The 20,242-nt window shown below is 40.7% G+C and overlaps 2 protein-coding genes across 2 annotated transcripts in view; one reads left to right on the top strand and one right to left on the bottom strand.

The window, feature by feature from the left end:
• fntb (farnesyltransferase, CAAX box, subunit beta) overlaps positions 1–1,355 on the bottom strand; it is a 29,159-nt gene extending 27,804 nt beyond the window's left edge. Inside the window, exon 1 of the mRNA XM_085771276.1 lies at positions 1,111–1,355. Within this exon, the coding sequence (XP_085627402.1) occupies positions 1,111–1,212 (102 nt within the window). The 5' untranslated portion in view covers positions 1,213–1,355. The remainder of the gene's footprint in view (positions 1–1,110) is intronic.
• A 1,331-nt stretch (positions 1,356–2,686) lies between these two features.
• Positions 2,687–19,985, top strand: rab15 (RAB15, member RAS oncogene family). Its single transcript, XM_085771158.1, has 7 exons — positions 2,687–2,960; positions 13,897–13,957; positions 14,998–15,058; positions 15,648–15,725; positions 17,126–17,215; positions 17,980–18,045; positions 18,165–19,985. The coding sequence occupies exons 1-7, from the start codon at positions 2,837–2,839 to the stop codon at positions 18,324–18,326; spliced, it is 642 nt and encodes a 213-aa protein (XP_085627284.1). The 5' UTR covers positions 2,687–2,836; the 3' UTR covers positions 18,327–19,985.
• The last annotated feature ends 257 nt before the right edge of the window (positions 19,986–20,242 follow it).

Raw genomic sequence — 20,242 nt, 5'->3', positions numbered from 1 at the left:
TTGTCTGTTTTTTTCTGTTTGCTGGAGTGCAAGCACTTTACAATATAGATACAGGGCTCCAGACTGACCCTAAAAATTAAGACAGTTCAAGTAACTTTTTCCATCTACTTGCGCATGTGCAACCAGTAAATTTTGCTGTTTATGGTTTGTATGCTTTTTTTTTTTTTTTTTTTTTTAACACTGGTGAAACGTAGAAATGGTGACTCAAAAAAGCTGAACTCTGTCATTTACAGGTGTCAGGCCACTGTGTGTCATTAATGAAAATCTACCATCCATTCTACCCTGAAAGGTTTTAGCATCTATTTTTGTGGTGTAAAAATGTGGAATAGACTAGATGAGGATATAAAAATGTGCAATAACTTCAAAACAATTTAAAAGTAAGTACAAACATACACTCTTGGACAGCTATAAAGAACTTGACAGCTAATTTTACTCTTTTTATTTATAATCATGGTCTTATTTCATATTAAAGCAATATGTTTTTAATCTTCTGAATTGTATGGAACTACAGATGTATGACATGAATCACAATGTAAGGGGGGGCTGAACTTGATAAGTTTTGCTTCTTTCAGTTCAGCCCCTTCTCAAACTTGCACAGTATCATTATTGTTTTGTTTCTTGTTACATAGATTGTTTGTCTTTTGATGTGCTTGTTTGAAATCAAATCAAATCAAATAAAAAAAAAGAAATGTGAATATTTGCTTTGGAAGTTGAATTACGCCCCTAAATTTTCTGCTTGCACTCCTAGGGCCACTGTGCTAATAATGTTATTTAAGATGCAGTGATGCTGCACCTGCTCGCTTCCGGTGTCCTCCGTCACCAACAACAACCAAGTAATTCAAACTTAATCCCATTAACGGAAAATGCTAACGACCTAAAAGCTCATGATTAACGGTTGAAAGGCGACAAGCTAATGACCATGAACGACATTTTTATTTTTTATTTTTTTTAACTAATCTAGGAATTAGTTAAAACGAGATACATAATCAATAACTGTTAGGTCTGTGTGTGACACCTGATTGATTCTCTGTCACACTTTTCCATCCTGAGTGGGAGGAAAAAGTCAAAATCCTTTAGCGGCGTTAGTTAGCGTTAGCCACATTAGCTCACCTGCTCCACTGAAGTCACCGTCTCCACCGCGTCATCCACGAACATTTCCGCGGAGTGGTGCTCACTGAAGCACCGTAAGGGTGTCGTCGGTACACCGTCCATGGTGGCTGCTGGAGACCCGTTTATACTGCAGTGGAAGTGGAGCCGGGGAGCCGAGGTTGTTGCTTCTCGTAGTTTGTTTTGATAGTTCGCTCACTTTCACTCGACTCCCGCTCCACTTCCGGTTGACGTTGTAAGTGGGCGGAAACTACGTACGCGCACTCTTAACTACGGTGTCTCCAGCGGAACAAACTTCTACCATTCTCGAATGTGAAAAACGCGAAACGGGACAAATATAGCCTACACACATGGACACACAAAACCTCTTGTAAAAGTCGTCAGTGTCAACTGTTATTTTTTTAGTTTGATATTTTCAAATGTGTATATAGCCTACTATACAATCTATTTTCTTTAAGTTTCGGTTTTCCCTCGTTCTGTCATTGGTGCTTGGATGTTGACGTCGAAAGAAGCGATGCAACCGCGCGTATTATTTCAAGTCAAGTCAGCCACACTCAAACAAAAGTACCGTACCTGATTCCGTTTAGCCTTCAAAATAAACACTCAAAACTTTGAAATAAAAAACTCTCAACCATAATTTACCCAGTTGCTTTTTAACTAGCTACATGGGATCAAGAAACAACCAGAACATTTAAATAACCTGGCACCCTGGTTTTCTGGGTCTGTTATCCTGATTTTTTATCAATCTTGAAAAGCACAATGTGGGCAAATTACTAGAAACAAATAAAATCAAATCAAATAAACAAAACAAGCCTTCCACACAAGTCACTTGGAGCCCCTGATGGCCATCAGGATATTTGCTCATTTGCTCGGTAATCCAGTTTTACAATAAAGTAGAGGATATGCTTTTTCAGTTTTTAATATATGGCCTGAGCTGTATGACTCTTTATGACTAATTTGATTAATTGGATTTAAAGGGCTTTTAAATATTTTATTAATTCAAGTCCCTCACTAAAATTAAGATTTAAGGTTTTGTTTTATCAGTACAGTAGTCCATATCATGTCCATATAAGTAGATTTTACAAAATAAAATCAGCCAGTCATGCTCAGACACAGTGCCCCCTCTGGGCACACTGAGTGGCCTATAATTGGCTCACCTGAAGCCCATCCAACTAATGACAGAGGTGTGGTGTCATCAGGCCTTCAGCCTATGTATGTATGCCTGCCACTTGTCATGCCATTTGCCTGAGGAAGACCACATCGGTCGAAACGTTGTAAGTAGCCTAAGTAATCTAATTATAGCCTAGAGAATTTTATTCAATTCAGTTAAATAAAACGATCAGGAAGTCATGCTACTTGAGACTGAATACACTTCGAACCCCATAATCTCAATTTTCGCCAGTAATTTATAGGCTTTTATGCTGGAAAATCACAGCCGGAAGTGCTTTTTCCTCATTGGTTCCTGCTTGACAGTGGTCCACCGCACCCACTGGAAGCTGAGGGCTGCCTGGGAAGCTGGAGGAGCATCCCTGTTTTTGTTGCCCACACCGACCCCAACAGCAGCAGTGTGTAAGAGGGAAAAAAAAGAAAAAAAAGGAGGAAGCCCAGCCCGAGCCTCATGCCGACCGTCTTCTGAGCAGACATGGGATGCAGGTGGGGAGGGATCGTCCGTCCATCTCTGAGTTATCTGACCGGGGGGCTTCTCTAATCCAGCAGCGCATCCAGCACCATGGCTAAACAGTACGATGTTCTCTTCCGACTCCTGCTCCTCGGAGACTCCGGGGTTGGGAAAACATGTTTGTTATGCAGATTCACGGACAACGAATTTCACCCGTCTCACATCTCCACCATCGGTAAGAAAAGACCCTGCACCAGTTCCTCTGTCCTTCTCATCAGCTCTCCCATGCATCTCCAATGGGCTTTTCTTTTCAGCCTTTTCTATTGATGCTGTATGCGCATCTCTCTACTCTTTTGTTGCCTGTGGCTTTTCAATTCCACAAATTAGATTAGTTTTATTTTTTTCTTAAGTTAAAAAAAGAAGAAGATGTGGCTTAATTTAAATAGTGGAGTGAATTCAGGTGGAATATAAAGAGAGTGTCATTGTCAAATAAATGTGATTGCATTGGTTGGGGAAACCCTGGGGGGGGATGAAGAGATGAAACACAACATCATGCAGATGAGTTTAATAACTATCAGCGCTTGGCACTGACTCTCTCATGTGGCAATGGGCTTTGTTTTGGCATCAACCTCCTGACAAACTGGAGTCTGAGGGTCCCCATGTGTCAGTCATGTGGGGGTTCCTCATCAAAGAGAGGGATGGTTTTATATTTATTCATCACTATTTATAGAGTTTGGATAGTTTCAGTTATCCCAATAATGAGTCAGGGGCATAAAAGATGACATTTTGGAGCAATAATAGGATAATTACAGCACAAAATGTGTTATTGTTGTTTGTGTTCTTGTGTTTCACATATTCAACTTTCTTCTTTATTATAAACTAAAAAGCATCAGTTTCTACACTTGGTCACGGATTTGCCACATCCCTTGAAATCGGTATCAGCTCAGCAGAGCTAAGCCAGACTCTTTGCTGCTCATAGTTATGGGCTGTGCAGCAGCGTGTACATATCTCTGTCTGTGCATAGTTTGGATTCAGAGTGCGGACCATGACAGGCACATTAACCATGCTTCACTTTGAGGTTCGGGGAAAATGAGGATGTAAGGATGCTGCTGCTGCTGCTGCTGCTGTGGAGTCTCTTATCTCCTTCTCTGTGGCACCTGGTCTTTTCCTAAGTGTGCACATGTTTGTGCGTTGGTGCATTCACCTAACAGACATAATATTTTCCTCCAGGAGGCTTGTTTATTTTTATTTTTTTAAAGTTAGTGTGTACTTCCTGACACCATCTGCAGAGAAGGAAAAATGCAGAAACCCCTTAATTGGCTTGAGGGTAAAGTAAAAGTCAGTTGTGCTGGAGGATAACTGATGTTTTTAATGAAAAGACTAGGGACAAAGGTCTGCAGACAGACACAGTTGCTACATTAATTATTCATTTTAACATCATCTTTCACCCATTGATGTTTTTTACCTGGAGGCTTTAATCGTGGATCAAAGCCTTTATGATTGGTGAGCGCTCAGTAGGAGGTAGAAACTCCAGTTTACCTCTCTCATGCTCATAACACAATCCTAAAAATGCCCTTTTGTTGTTTCACCTGCTTTCAGCCAGTTGTGATATACCCTCACATGCTTACACAGACTGCAGTATGCTATTTTTAAGTCATGCACCCATAGCGCTCTACGGGAAACTTCCACCCTGTAGAGTCATGCACGCTCAGAAGAAAAAACGTTCAACCTGCCCGTGCATGACAATTTAAAAACAGAGTGTGAAGGTTGTGATCTCTTTGTGTTTGTGTTGTAGCGTAACCAAATCTTTCTCGAGCACAGCTGGATGCTCAGAAATCAGGCTCCAGAGTTCGTGCATGCAGATCCAGGACCGGTTTGGTCGTGGGCAGCAGACTGTGTAGATAGAAAAGCCCCGACCCCGGCCTGGCAGGTGTGATAATTCAGGACTAAACAAACCTTTCCAAGTTCAGAGGCAGAGAGAAAGATCAAGAGTGACCACCACGGGTGCTCTCATGCGCTAGATCGATAAATAATTTCCCAACCATCACGGTGACAGAGGGATATAAATTCACTCCCGCGCCCCCCTCCTGATGGGCAGCTCCATTATTCACCAGTTCCTGTTACAGTTCACTCATCCATGATTTTTGCTCTTAATTATCTCAGAACCTGCTGGGACCTCTCTCACACATGAGTCGTGTTCAACAAAACCACATGGACACTGAAACATTACTCGACTGCAGGAACATCTTAGTTCAAAAAGCATCGGCGTTAACGCTGCTGTAACAAACTGTTGGAAAACTCTCCATAAAAGGTTGAAGTTGGGGTTAGGATCCTGCTCAGGCTGCATAAAACTCACTGTTAGTGTGTGTTGTCATGGTGAAACAGGACAGGCCTCTCCACAGACCGATGCTACCGATGCTCACTATCATTGTATACTGGTTGAAATTGAAACCATGTAACAGGAGCAGCAACAAAGGTAAACAAAGGTAGGCAGACAGGGTGTGACCACTGTCTCCAGTTGTTTTCTCAAGAGGTCAATGGTCAAATAACAGTCAGACAATAACTGATCCTTACAGGCTAGAGCTCGACAGATAGTGGATGATTAAAGGCAGATAAAGCCTGATTGATTGATTGAGATATAGTAACCATAGTTTGCAGTAGGAAAAAGCTGATACCCGATCTAAGTTGATGGTCCAGAGTCAGTAGTCAGTCAGCACATTAAGAGCTCATCCACATGGATATGGATTTAAGTGAATCGAAAAAGGGTGTTTGGGGGAGGAGACTGTATTTTTTGGAAACGGGTCCCGGAGTGGGAAAATCTCATCCCAGCGTTTTCCTGTAGACACCCAAAACAGATCTTTTGTAAAACGATGATGTCATACGCGCCACTGCTCTCACCTGTAAACTGAGCCACACTGCTAGACGTTACAGTCTATGGACGTAACGTAACGACAACAACGGCTGACTACTGTGTGGTCCGTCGGACATTGTGGCTGAATCGCGCCGGTTAAATCACCATCAATCGTCATATTTGCACTGACACGACTCCATTTGTTTGGAGTTTGAATACTGCGGGGAAGCTTTCCGTCTTTTTTCTCTGTTTTTGGTGTTTATGTGTAGCAGCAATACAGCGCCACACTCGCTCCACACAGGCCTGGCGACGTATGTAGCTACTACAGCGTTTTGAGTCCTTTTTAGTGGATCCGTGTGTACGCAGATATTTCTTGTAACGATGCCGTGTTTATGGAAAAAGATCATTTTGAGTTCAGCTCTGTCTCCGTGTGGACAAGGCCACACATTTTAATCACAGTAGCTCCTTTTGTCCCCCGGTGGCTCCTGTAGAAAAGACCATGACAACAGTGGCAGCTCAGTTGTAGGAAGCTCCACTTCCGGGATGTAGGAAGCAGTTTATTCAGTCTGTAGTTTTAATGTTGAGCTCTAGTTAAACAGAAATTATCTTGTGTTTACAATGGTGTTACCTCGCTTTTTGTGTGGAGATCTGCTGTGATAAGAGGAAGTTTCTGGACTGTGCAACTGGAGGAGGGTGTGTGCAATGGTAGGCCACCATCATCACCTCTTTAGGCCACATTGCTTAGAGCAGATATACTGTTGTATAGTCTAGTTTCCTGCTTCTGCAAATTACTTCTGCAGATGAAGAATAAAATGATTTTTTTTCTTGTGCACAGATCAGAAATAGATTGAAACCTGCATTCAAACTCAAGCAAGGTTTTGTGTCTTTCTTTGCTTTCATCCTTTTAGATACTCAGAAATAGGATAACAATAAATAGCACATCAGGCATCATCATGACTTCATTTCCTGGGCGCAGCAGGCAGCTCAATATAAAATAAAAGCCCAAACAATCCTGATCTCACCTGAAGGATGGTTGATCTACTCCTGTTTTAGTCTAACAAGTCTCCTCCCGCTCCTCTGGTGTTTCCATCTGAGGCTGAGAGCGCACATATCACCGGCAGAGCAGCTGCACAGATGATTTAGTGATGGTATTCAGTCACAGTGCCCAGTTTAATCTCCGTCACTGTTACCTCGGCCGCCCTGTCACCGCCGCGGCCCCTCAGAGCCGCCGGCCACCAAAAAAAAAAAAAAAACCCTCTGAGGTACGAGCGTTGGCCCCCGACACTACATCATAGCTCAATAAGCAGCTGTCCTTGTGGTGGCGATCCCAGTGGTGCCGTGGTCAGGGTCCTGCTCAAACACTCAGCCCACTGCTGTTTGATGAGCTCATTAGACTGAAGGGCCTGGCATGGATCACAGAAACCACAGATGACCGTGCTGCTGCTGGAAAGAGGTCGTCAAGGAAATGAATACTGCTGCTGCTGCTCTCTAGGAATGTAAAGGTGTGGCTTTATATCTTATGATCCTGTTTCTTTTGTTATCCTGTGTGTTTCAGTGGCTGTTGCATGTCAAAAAACTGCTTGATACTCCAGTCTGGTGTCGTCCTGAGAGGTTAAAGTCCAGACCGTGAGCTGTGACATCTCTGGTTTGCATCATGGCTGGGGAGTTTTGTCACATGCCTGTCTCTGCACATTCCCTGTCATCTCTCTGCTGTGTCTTTTAAAAATGCATAAAATGGGCAAACAACAGTGGAAATTTAGGTCATAAATCAAGGACAGTTTCATTCATTGCCCTTGATTTTCTTCCAAGTAGCTTTTAAATTAAAGGTATAGCATCTAAAACATGAGCATATGTGCACATTTTATGCCAATTCCAATATAAATAGTTGAGAGTAAAATAAAGAAGAAGCTCCTTATGTATATAAGCAGTATTCATTACATTAATATCACTCCACCAAACAGTAACAGTGTTGGAAAAACCAATGCAGCAGAACCAGATTTATCATCCTCTGTTTACGCCACACACACTCTCTTCTTCTTCATCCACATTACCCATGATGCAACTCAACTGACAGCAGTTTGAATGGGTTAGTGTAACACTAGCAGCTTGAGCTACTTGACACTCCACCGACCCTGACTCAAGTGATGTATATACGCACACACGTATATAATGTTTAGCATAATGGTGAAAGGTTTTGCCACTTATGGGACTTAATATATGTAAATTCCAGTGTGTTTGCGTTAAGCTGACATTAGCTGATGTATAGATTTATTGGCCAGGCTTTAGTATAGCATTAAAGTTGTATTCATTTCCTGATTTTTGCTGTAATATTTTTCTCCTCTCAGTTTTCACTCAGTCCTGGAAGCAATTTTGGACTCAGTCATAATGTAATTTTTTTAAAAAGCGCTGTATAACACAGGTCTGATATGAAATCATCCTCAGGTTAAAGCAGAAGTAAGCGATTTGGTCGTTTTGGCTAATGCTGCGTTCCAGGCAGGCTTTTGAAACCGTAAGTTACAGCTTCAAGTCACAACTTATGACTTTGTAGCGTTCCAGGCAACCCGCAACTCGCGTTTCTCCGACCTGTTGCCTGTGAAAGTCACTATAACGGCCACTCGTGTTTTTCCGACCCGTGAACTCGCACCAGATCGAACTGGTACGACTTCACAGGTCGGAAAAACACGAATTACGGGTTGCCTTGAACGCACCATAACTTCTTGTCAGCTGATGGAGTTAGCAGCCCCCGCCCTCCTCATGGATCTATTGGTCCTCGTCCCTACGTCACCACATTCACACGCATCCCTGGCTGCACACACAGCCCTTCATGCCGTTCTCTCTCCTCATTGGATAAAACTTGTAGGATACGAGAAAAGTTTTCTCCTCGGCTCAGAGCAGAGCAGAGGGACTGACAGACCCGTGTTCTGGTCCAAACACTCTATGTAAGTGATTGCTGTCGGAAGATATAACTATTTAAGACTTAAACAAAAATATCGCTTACTTCTGCTTTAATTCTGTATGGTACAAAAGTTTTGCTGCACAGAACGATGACAGGTTACTAATTGATAAAAACGTATCCCCCCCCCCCCCTCCATCCTGCTGTGGCCTGAAGACAGCAGCTGTGAACAGTTGTTGTCTGTCCTCAGCCGGCGATGATAGTCATGGATGACAGAGCCGTTCTCCAGTGAATTTGTGTCATTGCCAGAGCGTCCATCCGTCCATCCATCCATCCATCCATCCATCCGTCTGTCCATCCATCCATCCATTAGTGAGTCTGTCAGCATTACCTACAGCACACTGACACGTGTCACCGCCTAATCCGTCTTGCACAGTCGGAACACAGTCATCCTGGTAATTAGTCAAGTCAATTTTTTTTGGGGGGGGGGTTGGTGTGTGTGTGTGTGTGTGTGTGTGTGTGTGTGTGCCCGTTCCCCCGATCGTACATGGTTTTCACACCGCTGATTGTGAAATGCTGCCATGTTAAATTAACCGCTGTCTCTCATATTGCTCACATTGTGCTCGTCGTCCTCATTGTCACAGTTTCCTCTGAGGGGAGGCTGCAGAGTGACTCAGGAGTTTCACATTTTCTTTATAACAGCTGGATTTTTTTTTCCTAAAAGTGTGTGAAATGTTTGCTTTTCAGACACAGTTCGAGTCAATAATACGCTGTTCTTTATTTTCAGATCATACAAAACAAACACTAACATACTGGAGATGCTGCTCCTTCATGCAACATATTTGGCTGCAGAGCACACACACATGCACCTTTTCATCCAACCTGTGACGGTAACACCCAAAACAATGTGAATATCAAACCTCTGAAACACACACACACACACACACACACGCGCACAGACAGTTAATTCACCTTCACACCAGCCAATGTCAGCCCGTTGTGTCTCAGGTCAGTCGTTGTTTGCACTGTGGTTTTTCACGTTGTTCCCTCTGCTCGGCTGTTGTAAAACAATACAAAGCAATCAGATGGCCACCCGTTGAGAATTGATTTATTTCACAGCTGGAATCAGACAATGACTTGTAGAGGATGAACTTTTATAATTGTGACTGTTTAAGCAACTTGCTGGTGATTTCCATTTATTGTAAAATGTTTTGTCATTATGATTCATAAAAAAAAAAAACGCATATGTTAGAAATAATATCAAATAAACAATCATAAACATATTCATATGAACAGAAAATAATATAAACAGAAATCATAATGAAAGTTTTGAAAATGGCAGGAGGTTTTTGACAAATACGTAAAAAATCTCAACCCAACAGCAACATAGGCATCTTGATATTCACTCACTAATTATATAAATTGGTGCCTACATTATGTTATCCACATTTATCTCCAACAAAACATTGCCAACACAAAACAACTTAAATCCCTGCGTGTTTATTCTGAACATACACACACATGTTAAACCTTCCGGGTACAAGCAACAAGACCTTGATCAGATGTAATAGATGTATTTTCTACCCTGCCTCATTCAATAGCGAGTCTTCTCTTGCTTTATCAAACCAGTGGGGAAAAATAAATAAATAAAAAATGTCTGTGTGGAGTAACAGCAGGAAAAGCGATGGCAGTGAGAATGAGATGAAATATCTAAATGATCTAAATACACGTCTGTGGCTTTCATTACTTTTTATTCTAAGGCTTCCTTCTGTAGGTTTTATGAATAGAAAGAATAAAGGCCATGAAGGCTGAGGCAACGGGAACTCTCCTAACGATGTAAAAAAAAAAAAAAGCAAAATCACTGCTATGGCCAGACATTGCAGATATAAAAGCTTTTATATTGTGCAGGGATTATGGATATATATGTATATAGTGCAGCGTGCATGAATAGGTACATGTATTTTATCTATTTATTTGGTTTCCTGGATATCAGTGACACACTGCTACAAATGACACAATCCATGACCTGATTATATCATCACATTCACTCTGTATTGATTAATATGGATCTGATATCATGTATTACTCAGCCTGCAGACGCTCAGTTATACAGTGTTTGTATAGGAACTGAGGTACAGTAACACACAATATGTTACTTCTGTATCTTGTATTGATATTTAAGGGGATAAATTCATACAGGAACATGAATTCATACATTCAGTAGCTATACAACTTATCAGAGTTGAAATGGTAATCATAAAAAAGTGCAATTATAGTTTTATAGATTAAAAAAACATAAATTTTTTCATATGTATTGTCTTCTGCATGATAAAACTAAACCAATCAGTCCAAGTTTTACTTTATACCCCCACTGCACAGCTGCAGAATCCATTATACTCTTTATCTGGGCTTCATATTTTAAAGTTAAACCATTGTTGTTTGGATGGATGAATCCTGACTGAAGCTTAATTCACTGCTAATTCAGCTGAACAATGACACTGGAAGGAAGATGGCCTCATTTTCATTAGCCTTCTCTCTCTCTCTCTCTCTCTCTCCTCAGGCCTCAGGCAGAGCGAGCCACAGATTGTTACGCTGACCTTTCACTTAGTCTTCGTCTGAATACTCACTAGTCAAAGAGAAAAAGCTGCTTCACCCTCACAACTTTAATGAGGCCTTCACATGAGCCCCAGACTCCGCGGGGTCTCTCCTTGACTCCAGCTTGTTCTTGAAAAAACAAAAAAAATCCACATAATAAACAAACATAAAATCTTTAAAAGAATCATCCAGGGCCAGGCTATTGTCCATCTGTCAGCTGTTTCTCTTGGAGGACTTGCAGAAACAGAAATGCAGCCATAAAAAACCCCACAAACGGTTATTTTTCGTGTGTGTGTGTGTGTGTGTGTGTGTGTGTGTGAGTCGATCGACCTCTGTCTCTCCTCCTGCGAGTGCCGATGCCAGCTGTGACACATGGCTGCCGAGTGTCAGGTTAACTGGGATGAACTGTTAATTGATTTCTCGGGGATTAGCGCGGTCTATAGGAGCGGGTGGGTTTGCTTTTTTATTGACTTGGACGCATTAGTGTGAGGATACAATGGTGGAGAGAAGAGATAAACACAGAGCTGCTTCTACTCAGGCAGTTTGATTGTGTCCCATCTCGACAGTTGCCCAGAGTCCTCTGGGATGTTTCTGGAGATTTGGGAGTTGATTCATTTACATTTTACTGTTGTTGTTGTTGTCACTACTATTCTGCTCATGCTCTGGTTTTTAAGCCTCATATCTGATGTTTTAGGGAGATATAAGGGGATTTTCTCCATTTGGAAATATAGGAAACAACATTTATACCATTACACCTGTGATACTTAAGTACGTTTGTGTGTATGAATGTGGTATGAGGAGGAGGGATATTGTGTTTTATGTAAAGCACTTTGGGCTGCTTTGTTTTGAATGAAAAGTGATTTATAAATAAAGTTTGATTAATTGATAGTATTGCGATACTTAAGTAATGATACGATATCATTACAATTTCAAACATTTTGCCATATAGTAGTGCAATAATAGTAGATTTATGACCTTTATGCATCTGCAAATGCTGCTAACGTCTGTTTTACCCAATAAGATAAAGTTCACCGGTTTGTTCATTTAAAGCAGAAGTAAGCTGAATGTTTGTGTTAATATAAGTCTTAAATAGTTATATCTTCCGACAGCAATCACTTATATAGAGTGTTTGGTCTGAAACACGGGTCTGTCAGTCACTCTGCTCTGCTGTAAGCTGAGGAGAAAACTTTCCTTGTATCCTACAACCTTTATCCAATGAGGAGAGAGAACGGCGGCATAAAGGGGCGGTCCTCTCTGTGTGTGCAGCCAAGGGATGCGCGTGAATGTGGTGACGTAGGGACGAGGGCGGGGACTGCTAACTCCATCGGCTGACAGGAAGTTAGCCAAAACGACCGGATCGCTTACTTCTGCTTTAAGTAACGATATGATATTGCAATTTCAAACATTTTGCCATAAAGTAGTGCAATAATAGTGATTTATGACCTTTATGCATTTGCAAATGCTGCTAACATCTGTTTTACCCTATAAGATAAAGTCCACTGGTTTGTTCATTTAACTGAAATTATTCTTTATTCTTGCAAAACGGGATTGTCATGCAGACAGACTGACTAACACAGTCATAAAAAGTACCAAAAAAAACTTTAATAAATAGATTAAACATCAATACTTGGTGTCCATGTATTCTTAAAATATTGCCACACAAAGTATTGCAATACAATAGTGTATATATAGATTTTCCACCCGCCACCCCTTACCTCAGACAGTACAGTAGGTGAAATCAGCTGTCTTTTATGAAGAGGCCACAACCTGGATGTCTTTGTTTGTCAGAATTATCCAACCATGCAACTCTGTTTGCATGTAAACAGAAAACTAACACGTGCATGTTTTCCGACCACGTCGCTCACCTCATCGTCACAAACAAACACAAAAGGGGAGAGAGGTCGATGCAGGAGGAGACACAGAGGAACTACATCACAGATGTTCCACACATTGACTCTGGAGGCCATTGACATGTCGGGCTATAAATAATATATTACAAATACCTGTTACGTAAATCTAACCCATAATTAAAAAGTTAAATGATCCTGTGTCTAGTGAGCAGTACTGGTGACACCGCTGTGTTCTGGATAGAGCAACAAACTGTCATGTCATCATCTACTGTATTTTCCCCACTCTGACAAAGTATATTTCTAGGGAACTAATCAATACTTGGAAGTTTTTGTTATATAGATGATTATATATGATTAAAAATATCTTAGCGTCAGCACTGGTATGACGTATCAGCAGCTTCTGGCCTCCAAAAATAAAGACAGGGTGAATTTTTTATGTAGAAATGAAAAATGGCCCTGCCTATGAATAACATCAACTGACTTCTGAAATAGATCAGAGAGTCCACTTCCTGTTTAACCCCTCCCCCTCCTTCTTCTCATCGCTTCCTCTGTGGTGTTGAGCAGAGCTTTGCCTTCCTCTTCCTCCTCCTCCTCTCTCCTCCCTCCTCTCTCCTCTTCCCCTGTGATCGATGCAGAGAGAGACCCTGCTCACTGGATCATTAGCCCCGTCTCCTCACAGGGTGATGATGATGAAGATGATGAGCGCCCCTCTCTGATGTTACAAAGCTGCAGCAGATACCGATGAGCCCCCGTCTGTCGAAGACGTGTCGGGTTAATTGATTCCAGCCACTTATCGGCTGAGGAAGCGTTCGTTCACCTCTTCTCTGCTGAGAACATTCAGACCGTTTAGCTCACACGTCCAGAGGAATATCAAACACACCCAGACTAGAGCTCCTCTGTGTGTGTGTGTGTGAATGCACTAGTATATTATTGTATTTCCTGACCATATATCTCTATCTCTCTCTGTGTGTCTCTCTTACAGGAGTCGACTTCAAAATGAAGACCCTGGTAATAGATGGTATCAAAGTACGGACACAGATATGGTAGGATATTAAAATGAAACCCAGTGTTTGCTGTCCAACATACTGCGGTTTGTGCTGTTACAGGGTTTGTGTCATTTTATGTTCTTGTCGACTGCAAAACTAATTGCCTTGGGGGACGTAATGAAGAAATGTTGAAAGTTGGTGTTTTTGTGCATGGGATTTACACAGTGTTATTAGCTATATTACTAACCTGCAGGTCTGACAGAGGGGATGTTATTTATTTCAGATGTTATATAACTACTATAACTTATGGATGATGTTGTCTGCAGGGTTGTAGCTTTTACTGACATCACTGAGGTCATGACCTTTGTGGCTGTCTAGAGAAATATGAGGAATTTCACATTTGACTCATTTTAGACCTGACTGTTAATATGTAGAAAGAAAATGTGAGCCTTTTAAATCACATTTTGTCATTTATTGTCAGTCTAAAAGTAGCACTGGAATAATAAGAGTTTCCAGCAGTATTAATAAAAAATGCTAGTTTGAGTTTAGTTGAGTTTAGTTTTAGTTCATTCAGTTTTATTTGTCCAGGGTCACTGTACAAAAGAGCACTGATTTCACTGAGACAAGACTATTTTCAACAGATTAAAACAATTTACTTATTTTCATCTGCAGTTTCTGGGCTCACAGAATAAGACGTAAGACTTTTTGTTGATCCCACTTATGGGAAATCCACTTGCAGTAACAGAGAAGTATACAACAAGTAAAGAAAGTAAGGAATAAAATACATTCACATAAAAGACACTATGTACAGATATATGTAAACAAAATAAGTACTGTTATGTACTAAATTATATAAACAGAAAGACAAAAATAATACAATATATCATAATACAAATACATATCAGATCATATTTCATACATGCACACTACAAACCCATATAAATAATCTCCTATAGCATCAGTATGTTGACATCATAATGTTTAGCAGATCTAATGTTGGAAAGTGAAGCCGTGTTTCTGTTTCTACTTTGCATGTTGTCACATTTTAGTCTCACAACTGTTGCGTGCGTGTGTGTGTGTGTTTGTCGTCTGTCCAGGGACACCGCGGGCCAAGAACGGTACCAGACCATAACCAAGCAGTACTACAGAAGAGCGCAGGTATTTGGCCCGATCAGGTCTCGTCTGCTCTGTTCACTCTGTGGCTGCCAGTGATCTGCCGCCGCACAGCCGTGTAATGTGTAATGCAGCGCAACAAATTTAAATCTAATTTATTTCTGAAATTGAATTTGTCACAGCTACAGAAATAAACTGATGCCAAATGCTTGGCTCCGCATCAGGTAGGCAGATGAACCGTTTAGGAGCTTTTAGAAAAAGGGGGCCAGAGTTGATACAACTAAAAGCATTTGCTCTTGCACCAATCGTATTGTAAAGTCAGTGTTTCTATTAAAAGCGCATTTCCCTGTACACAACCACTGGTGCACTGGCATACAGTAGTTTTATGTCATTTAGCTTTGGGCTGCTAACGAGGCTACAGTGGGTGAAACCGAAGAGACAAATCCAGTTCCTGTTTTTGTTTCTTACAAAGTAAAAGGAGTTGAAGATGCTGCCAGCAGGTCTGGTTTGTTTACACTTCATCATATCGACTGTCACTGATTTTAAAATACTGTTTCTTAAGGACACGACTCTCTGAAGTGCTTTAAAACACACTGCTTCTTCTCACTCACCTGTTTTCCACATCTCTGCTCAGGGAATCTTCCTGGTGTACGACATCACGAGTGAGCGATCTTTCCAACACATCATGAAATGGGCCAGCGACGTGGACGAGGTGAGTCATCCAGATCTGGGGATTTAGGAGTTAGATAAATCAGGTGTGGTGGAAAATCAAGCATTTCTTCTTCTATTTCTTCATCTTCTTCTTTCTTTCTTTCTTTCTTTCTTTCTTTCTTTCTTTCTTTCTTTCTTTCTTTCTTTCTTTCTTTCTTTCTTTCTTTCTTTCTTTTTCCTCTTCTTCTTCTTCCTCCATATTACAGAATGGGCAAAACCAACTGGCAGAGGTTGTTAAAGAACATACATTTGACATGGTGTGATTAAAACCAAATGCTTTAAAGGGATAGTTCAATGTTTTGACAAATTGGCCCATCGCCATAATCCCTATAGTCTTAGCAGCAGGTTCGTGACCTTTAATTGTCGGTGCAAGCTATTTTTCGAACGGCAGAGCAGAGCCGCGAGCTGCTCAGAGCTACGCTACGGAGGCTCATGGGATTTCTTGGTTTCCCTCATCAAACTCATCAAATACACAATCCAACAACTCCAAAACGCTCTGGTGGACAAGTTGTGACCTGTACATTCACCACGCTATGAGATAATAACAGAACGTTACGAGACAGAGTTGTTTTAGAGGTAAATTCATGCAAAACCGCTGTCCTCAGGGGCAATTTTTCAGCAAGCAGCCTCTGCATATACCTCTAAAACAACTCCGTAATGTTCTGTTATTAATTATCTCATAGCGTGGTGAATGTGCAAGTCACAACTTGTCCACCAGAGCGTTTTGGAGTTGTAGGATTGTGCATTTGATGAGTTTATAAGAAGTCCCATTAGCCTCCGTAGCATAGCTCTGAGCAGCTCGCGGCTCTGCTACGCCGTTCTAAAAATAGCTTGCACCAACAATTAAAGGTAACGAACCTACTGCTAAAACTATAGGGATTATGGCTATGGGCCAATTTACCAAAATGTTGAACTATCCCTTTAACCTGACATCTGTACAGTGTTCTGTAATTATGATTATGTCCCATTCATTTTCAAATGCCTGTCATTGTACCTCTAAATGCTATTTTATCTGTATTTTGGAAGAAGAACATTTTTTCCTCTTGCAGACATTTTTTTTTCTAACAGGCTCCATGAAGCAGCCTCGTCTGCCCTGCTTCTCCCAGCCATTTCCCAGATGATTTTATTCTATTAATTTAGTCATTATAGACCTAATTTCCTCTGTGGGGGCTTATCTGAATATATACGCTATTGATCTTGGCACGCTCCCTACATATTTTTAATCTAGGTCTCATTTCCTGAGCATTGTCGCTCATCTGTTTTCTTCCCTCTCCCTTCGCCTCCTGACATTTGAAATATCTCTCCCCCCCTCTCACTTCCTATCTCTTTAATTTTGTTTTTCATTCCTCCTGCTTTTCTGTAAATATCCGACCTTGTTCTCATCGTGATGAACGCCGACAGTACGCTCCAGAAAAGGTCCAGAAGATCCTGGTGGGGAACAAGTCAGATGAGGTGGACAAGAGGCAGGTGGCCACAGAGCAAGGCGTCAAGGTGAGTCAACCACTGCTTCCTGTGTTCAACTATAGTTCCCTAAAAGATTACATAGACTCACAACAGTGATAATATGAAGTGGGTTGAGTCCTGTTGGAAAATAAATTGTAGTTTTCCAAAAAATACCAAATATATCAGGTTGAGTTTTTTGGAAAATATTCATAGGGCCTTCAGTTGATTAAACATGTTTAATCATGATTAATTGCACATTAAACACATCACAGTCTTTAAGTGAAGTGTTGAATAATGGACAAACGTGCTGCTTTATGCAAATGTAACTTTATTATACTTTAACTAAAAACAATGACAAATATTGTCCAGAAACCCTCAAAGACCTCACTGAATTTGGCATAAATAATAAAAAATATGCTCAAATTATAACATGACAGCTCTGTCTGAGTGGCAACTGTTAGCAGAGATGGTTTAGCTTGAGACTGCAGCCGTGTAACTACATAACATAGAAAAATGTAAGACATAAATACTTTTGCAGAATGTATACAAACACACATTAAGAGGCTGTGAGTTGGACTGTAACTCTGAAAACCGAAAAACATGAATCTTTGGTCTGGTTTGTTTCCTGTAACAGAACTAGAAGCTTGTCCTCCTCACCTCATCATGTTTCAAATGACAGTAGTAGAAAAGGGTTTGTAGTTCATAAACAAACTCCAAGACCCTGATGCATTAATCTGACCCAAAAGAACCAGATAGTATTAAAAGAAAATCAAGGTGCACTTGAACACACTCTCTGTGCTCCTGTCCTGCAGTTGGCTAAGGCTTATGGGATGGACTTCTTTGAGACAAGTGCCTTCACCAACCACAACATAGCAGAGGTGAGTGGAGAGTCATAATAAGATCAGATCAATGCATTACTGACAAATGGGAGGAAATGGTCATAAATGGCATCATAAATGTGCAGCTAATCTCTCCTCTTCTTGTTGTTTTTTTGCAGACTTTCACACGATTGGCTGAACAGGTGCTGGCGGCCAATAAAAAGGACTTGGATCTTCTCCGGATGTCCGCCAACGACGAGCTTGATCTAACTGCTCTGGAGGAAGAGGAGGGACTCTGTGACGGCACGGCAGACGACCAACGCAAAGGCTGCTGGTGTTAAAGGGAGAGCGATTCGTTTTTGGGTTGTTGTTGTTTTTTTTGCTGAACATACGTATGTCATCGCCACACACTTTGCACACAACATGGCTCCTTTTTGTGTTTATGGAGCGATGCCAAAAAAAAAAAAAAGAGCCATCAGAGGTGGAAAACATTTTTTGCCAAGTGTGTGGTGGTGAATGAACAAACTGAAGGTCCAAATATCAAAAGTTTCCCTCCGTGGGACTGAATGTTCTCGACCTAAAGCTCAGTTCAGTGTGTCTTTGATGTAACCAAATGCAAACCCTCTCCACTACAAAGTCTCCAATTGACATGCAGTTGAAAATACAAAAAAGAAACTTCCAGAGGAGGTGGAAAAAGAAGAATTTATCATGTTTTCGTCACAGAGTTTGTACTTGTACAGCGGTCCAGATCTAGTGGATAGGGAATGACTTGGGTCTCTAAGCTGAGCTGACTTGAAAATTTTCAAAATGTTGTATTTCTTGCTTTTTTTTTTTTTTCTTTCAAAGCGCTGTCTCTGATCTGCCTTGCACATCAATGATATGATCGATTACTTTTGGCCTTCTTTCACCCTTTAGTATTTCCCTTCAGGTGAGTATTAACACCACAGCACCTACAGCCTTTTTTTCTTTTTAAATTCACCATCAAATGAATTAGAATAGATATAGTGTAAGAAAACACCACAAGAGGGCGCTATATGCATTGCAGAAACGTCATAGTGACACACACCATTTGTTTTTGTTTTTTTGTTTTTTTACTTCTCACTCTGATTGTGGTTGTGGTTTGGCTACTTTTGATTAAAGGACCCTTTATATATGCAGCCATGTTATTATTTCATGCACGTGTTGGCTACACAGGAAGTTTTGCAGCTTGTAGTATCTTTCATCTAATGTGTTAAGAGGGATATTTTTCATTTTCTTAGTTTGTTTATTGCTGAAAATATCCAACAGATGGTTTAATAACTGCCCATCACTGCATTGTACATAGGAGGGTTTTTTCACAGCATTGTAGATTGATAAATGGGATGGGAACATCATTAATTTATTGTATTACCATTAGAGGGCTGTATAGGAAAAAGTCCACAGTGATAATTTATATGGTCTGAAATATTCCCTCTGTGAATATGATAATGTCTTTGGTCATTCTGTCCTCACTGTTTTGTACAGAGTCCAGTGGAGATGACTATTTCTCTTTTCCTCTCAGATTTAACAAGGACAAGTGAGAGTCTTTTGCATGCGATTCACTCTTCTTTCCTTTTCTTTTATTGCAACTTCAATGAAGTTAATAATCAGCTGATATTGTTAATACAAGTATAGCATTTGACCAGAGTTGCCTGTTGGAGATTTTACTCAGAATGACCATCAGAGGACAAACTTTGGCTTTTTTTGTTTTGTTTTTTGCAACTTAGTATTACTAAAAGCTACTGAAAACAACTGTTTATGTGTGCACTGTGTGAAATGGCAGTGTGTTGTACTGAATGATGTTCTGGATACACAACGTATCTGTGTTGTTTGCAAGAACTTTTTTTTCTTCTTCCTTCTTTCTTTTGGACTAATTGTATTTGTGGAAATATACTATTACATGCAACATGTGAAATGCAACATGTTATTCCTGGAGAAAAGATGTCAGATGTTTATGAGTATAAATACTTGCAGATATACGACTGGGTGTCGGGCTGTGTGTTCTTGGTGAGGCTGAGATTCATTAATACAAAATAAGTTCAATCATGTAAGTATGGTACATAGTGGTAGTACATCAGTGCAATACATTATCATTGTAGAGGAAGTAAATTATATTACAAGGCAGGCAATATGGAGGAAATCTCATATTACAGACTCAATATGTATAAAATGATGATGTACATTGACATAGGCAGACATTTTTCTGAAGATAAATGCAACCGTGAAACAATTTTACAGG

The sequence above is a fragment of the Trachurus japonicus genome, chromosome 24, assembly GCF_045865225.1.
Source record: "Trachurus japonicus isolate A0001 chromosome 24, Traja_1.0".
NCBI lineage: Eukaryota > Metazoa > Chordata > Actinopteri > Carangiformes > Carangidae > Trachurus > Trachurus japonicus.
Note: the sequence above shows the minus strand (reverse complement) of the source record. Positions and strands in the feature narration are given on the sequence as shown.

Coding starts and splice junctions, on each gene's coding strand:
- rab15 (XM_085771158.1), top strand. CDS start 2,837: ATGGCTAAACAGTACGATGTTCTCTTCCGACTCCTGCTCCTCGGAGAC. Junction 13,958..14,997: donor AAAGTACGGACACAGATATG/GTAGGATATTAA, acceptor TCGTCTGTCCAG/GGACACCGCGGGCCAAGAAC. Junction 17,216..17,979: donor CCACAGAGCAAGGCGTCAAG/GTGAGTCAACCA, acceptor CCTGTCCTGCAG/TTGGCTAAGGCTTATGGGAT.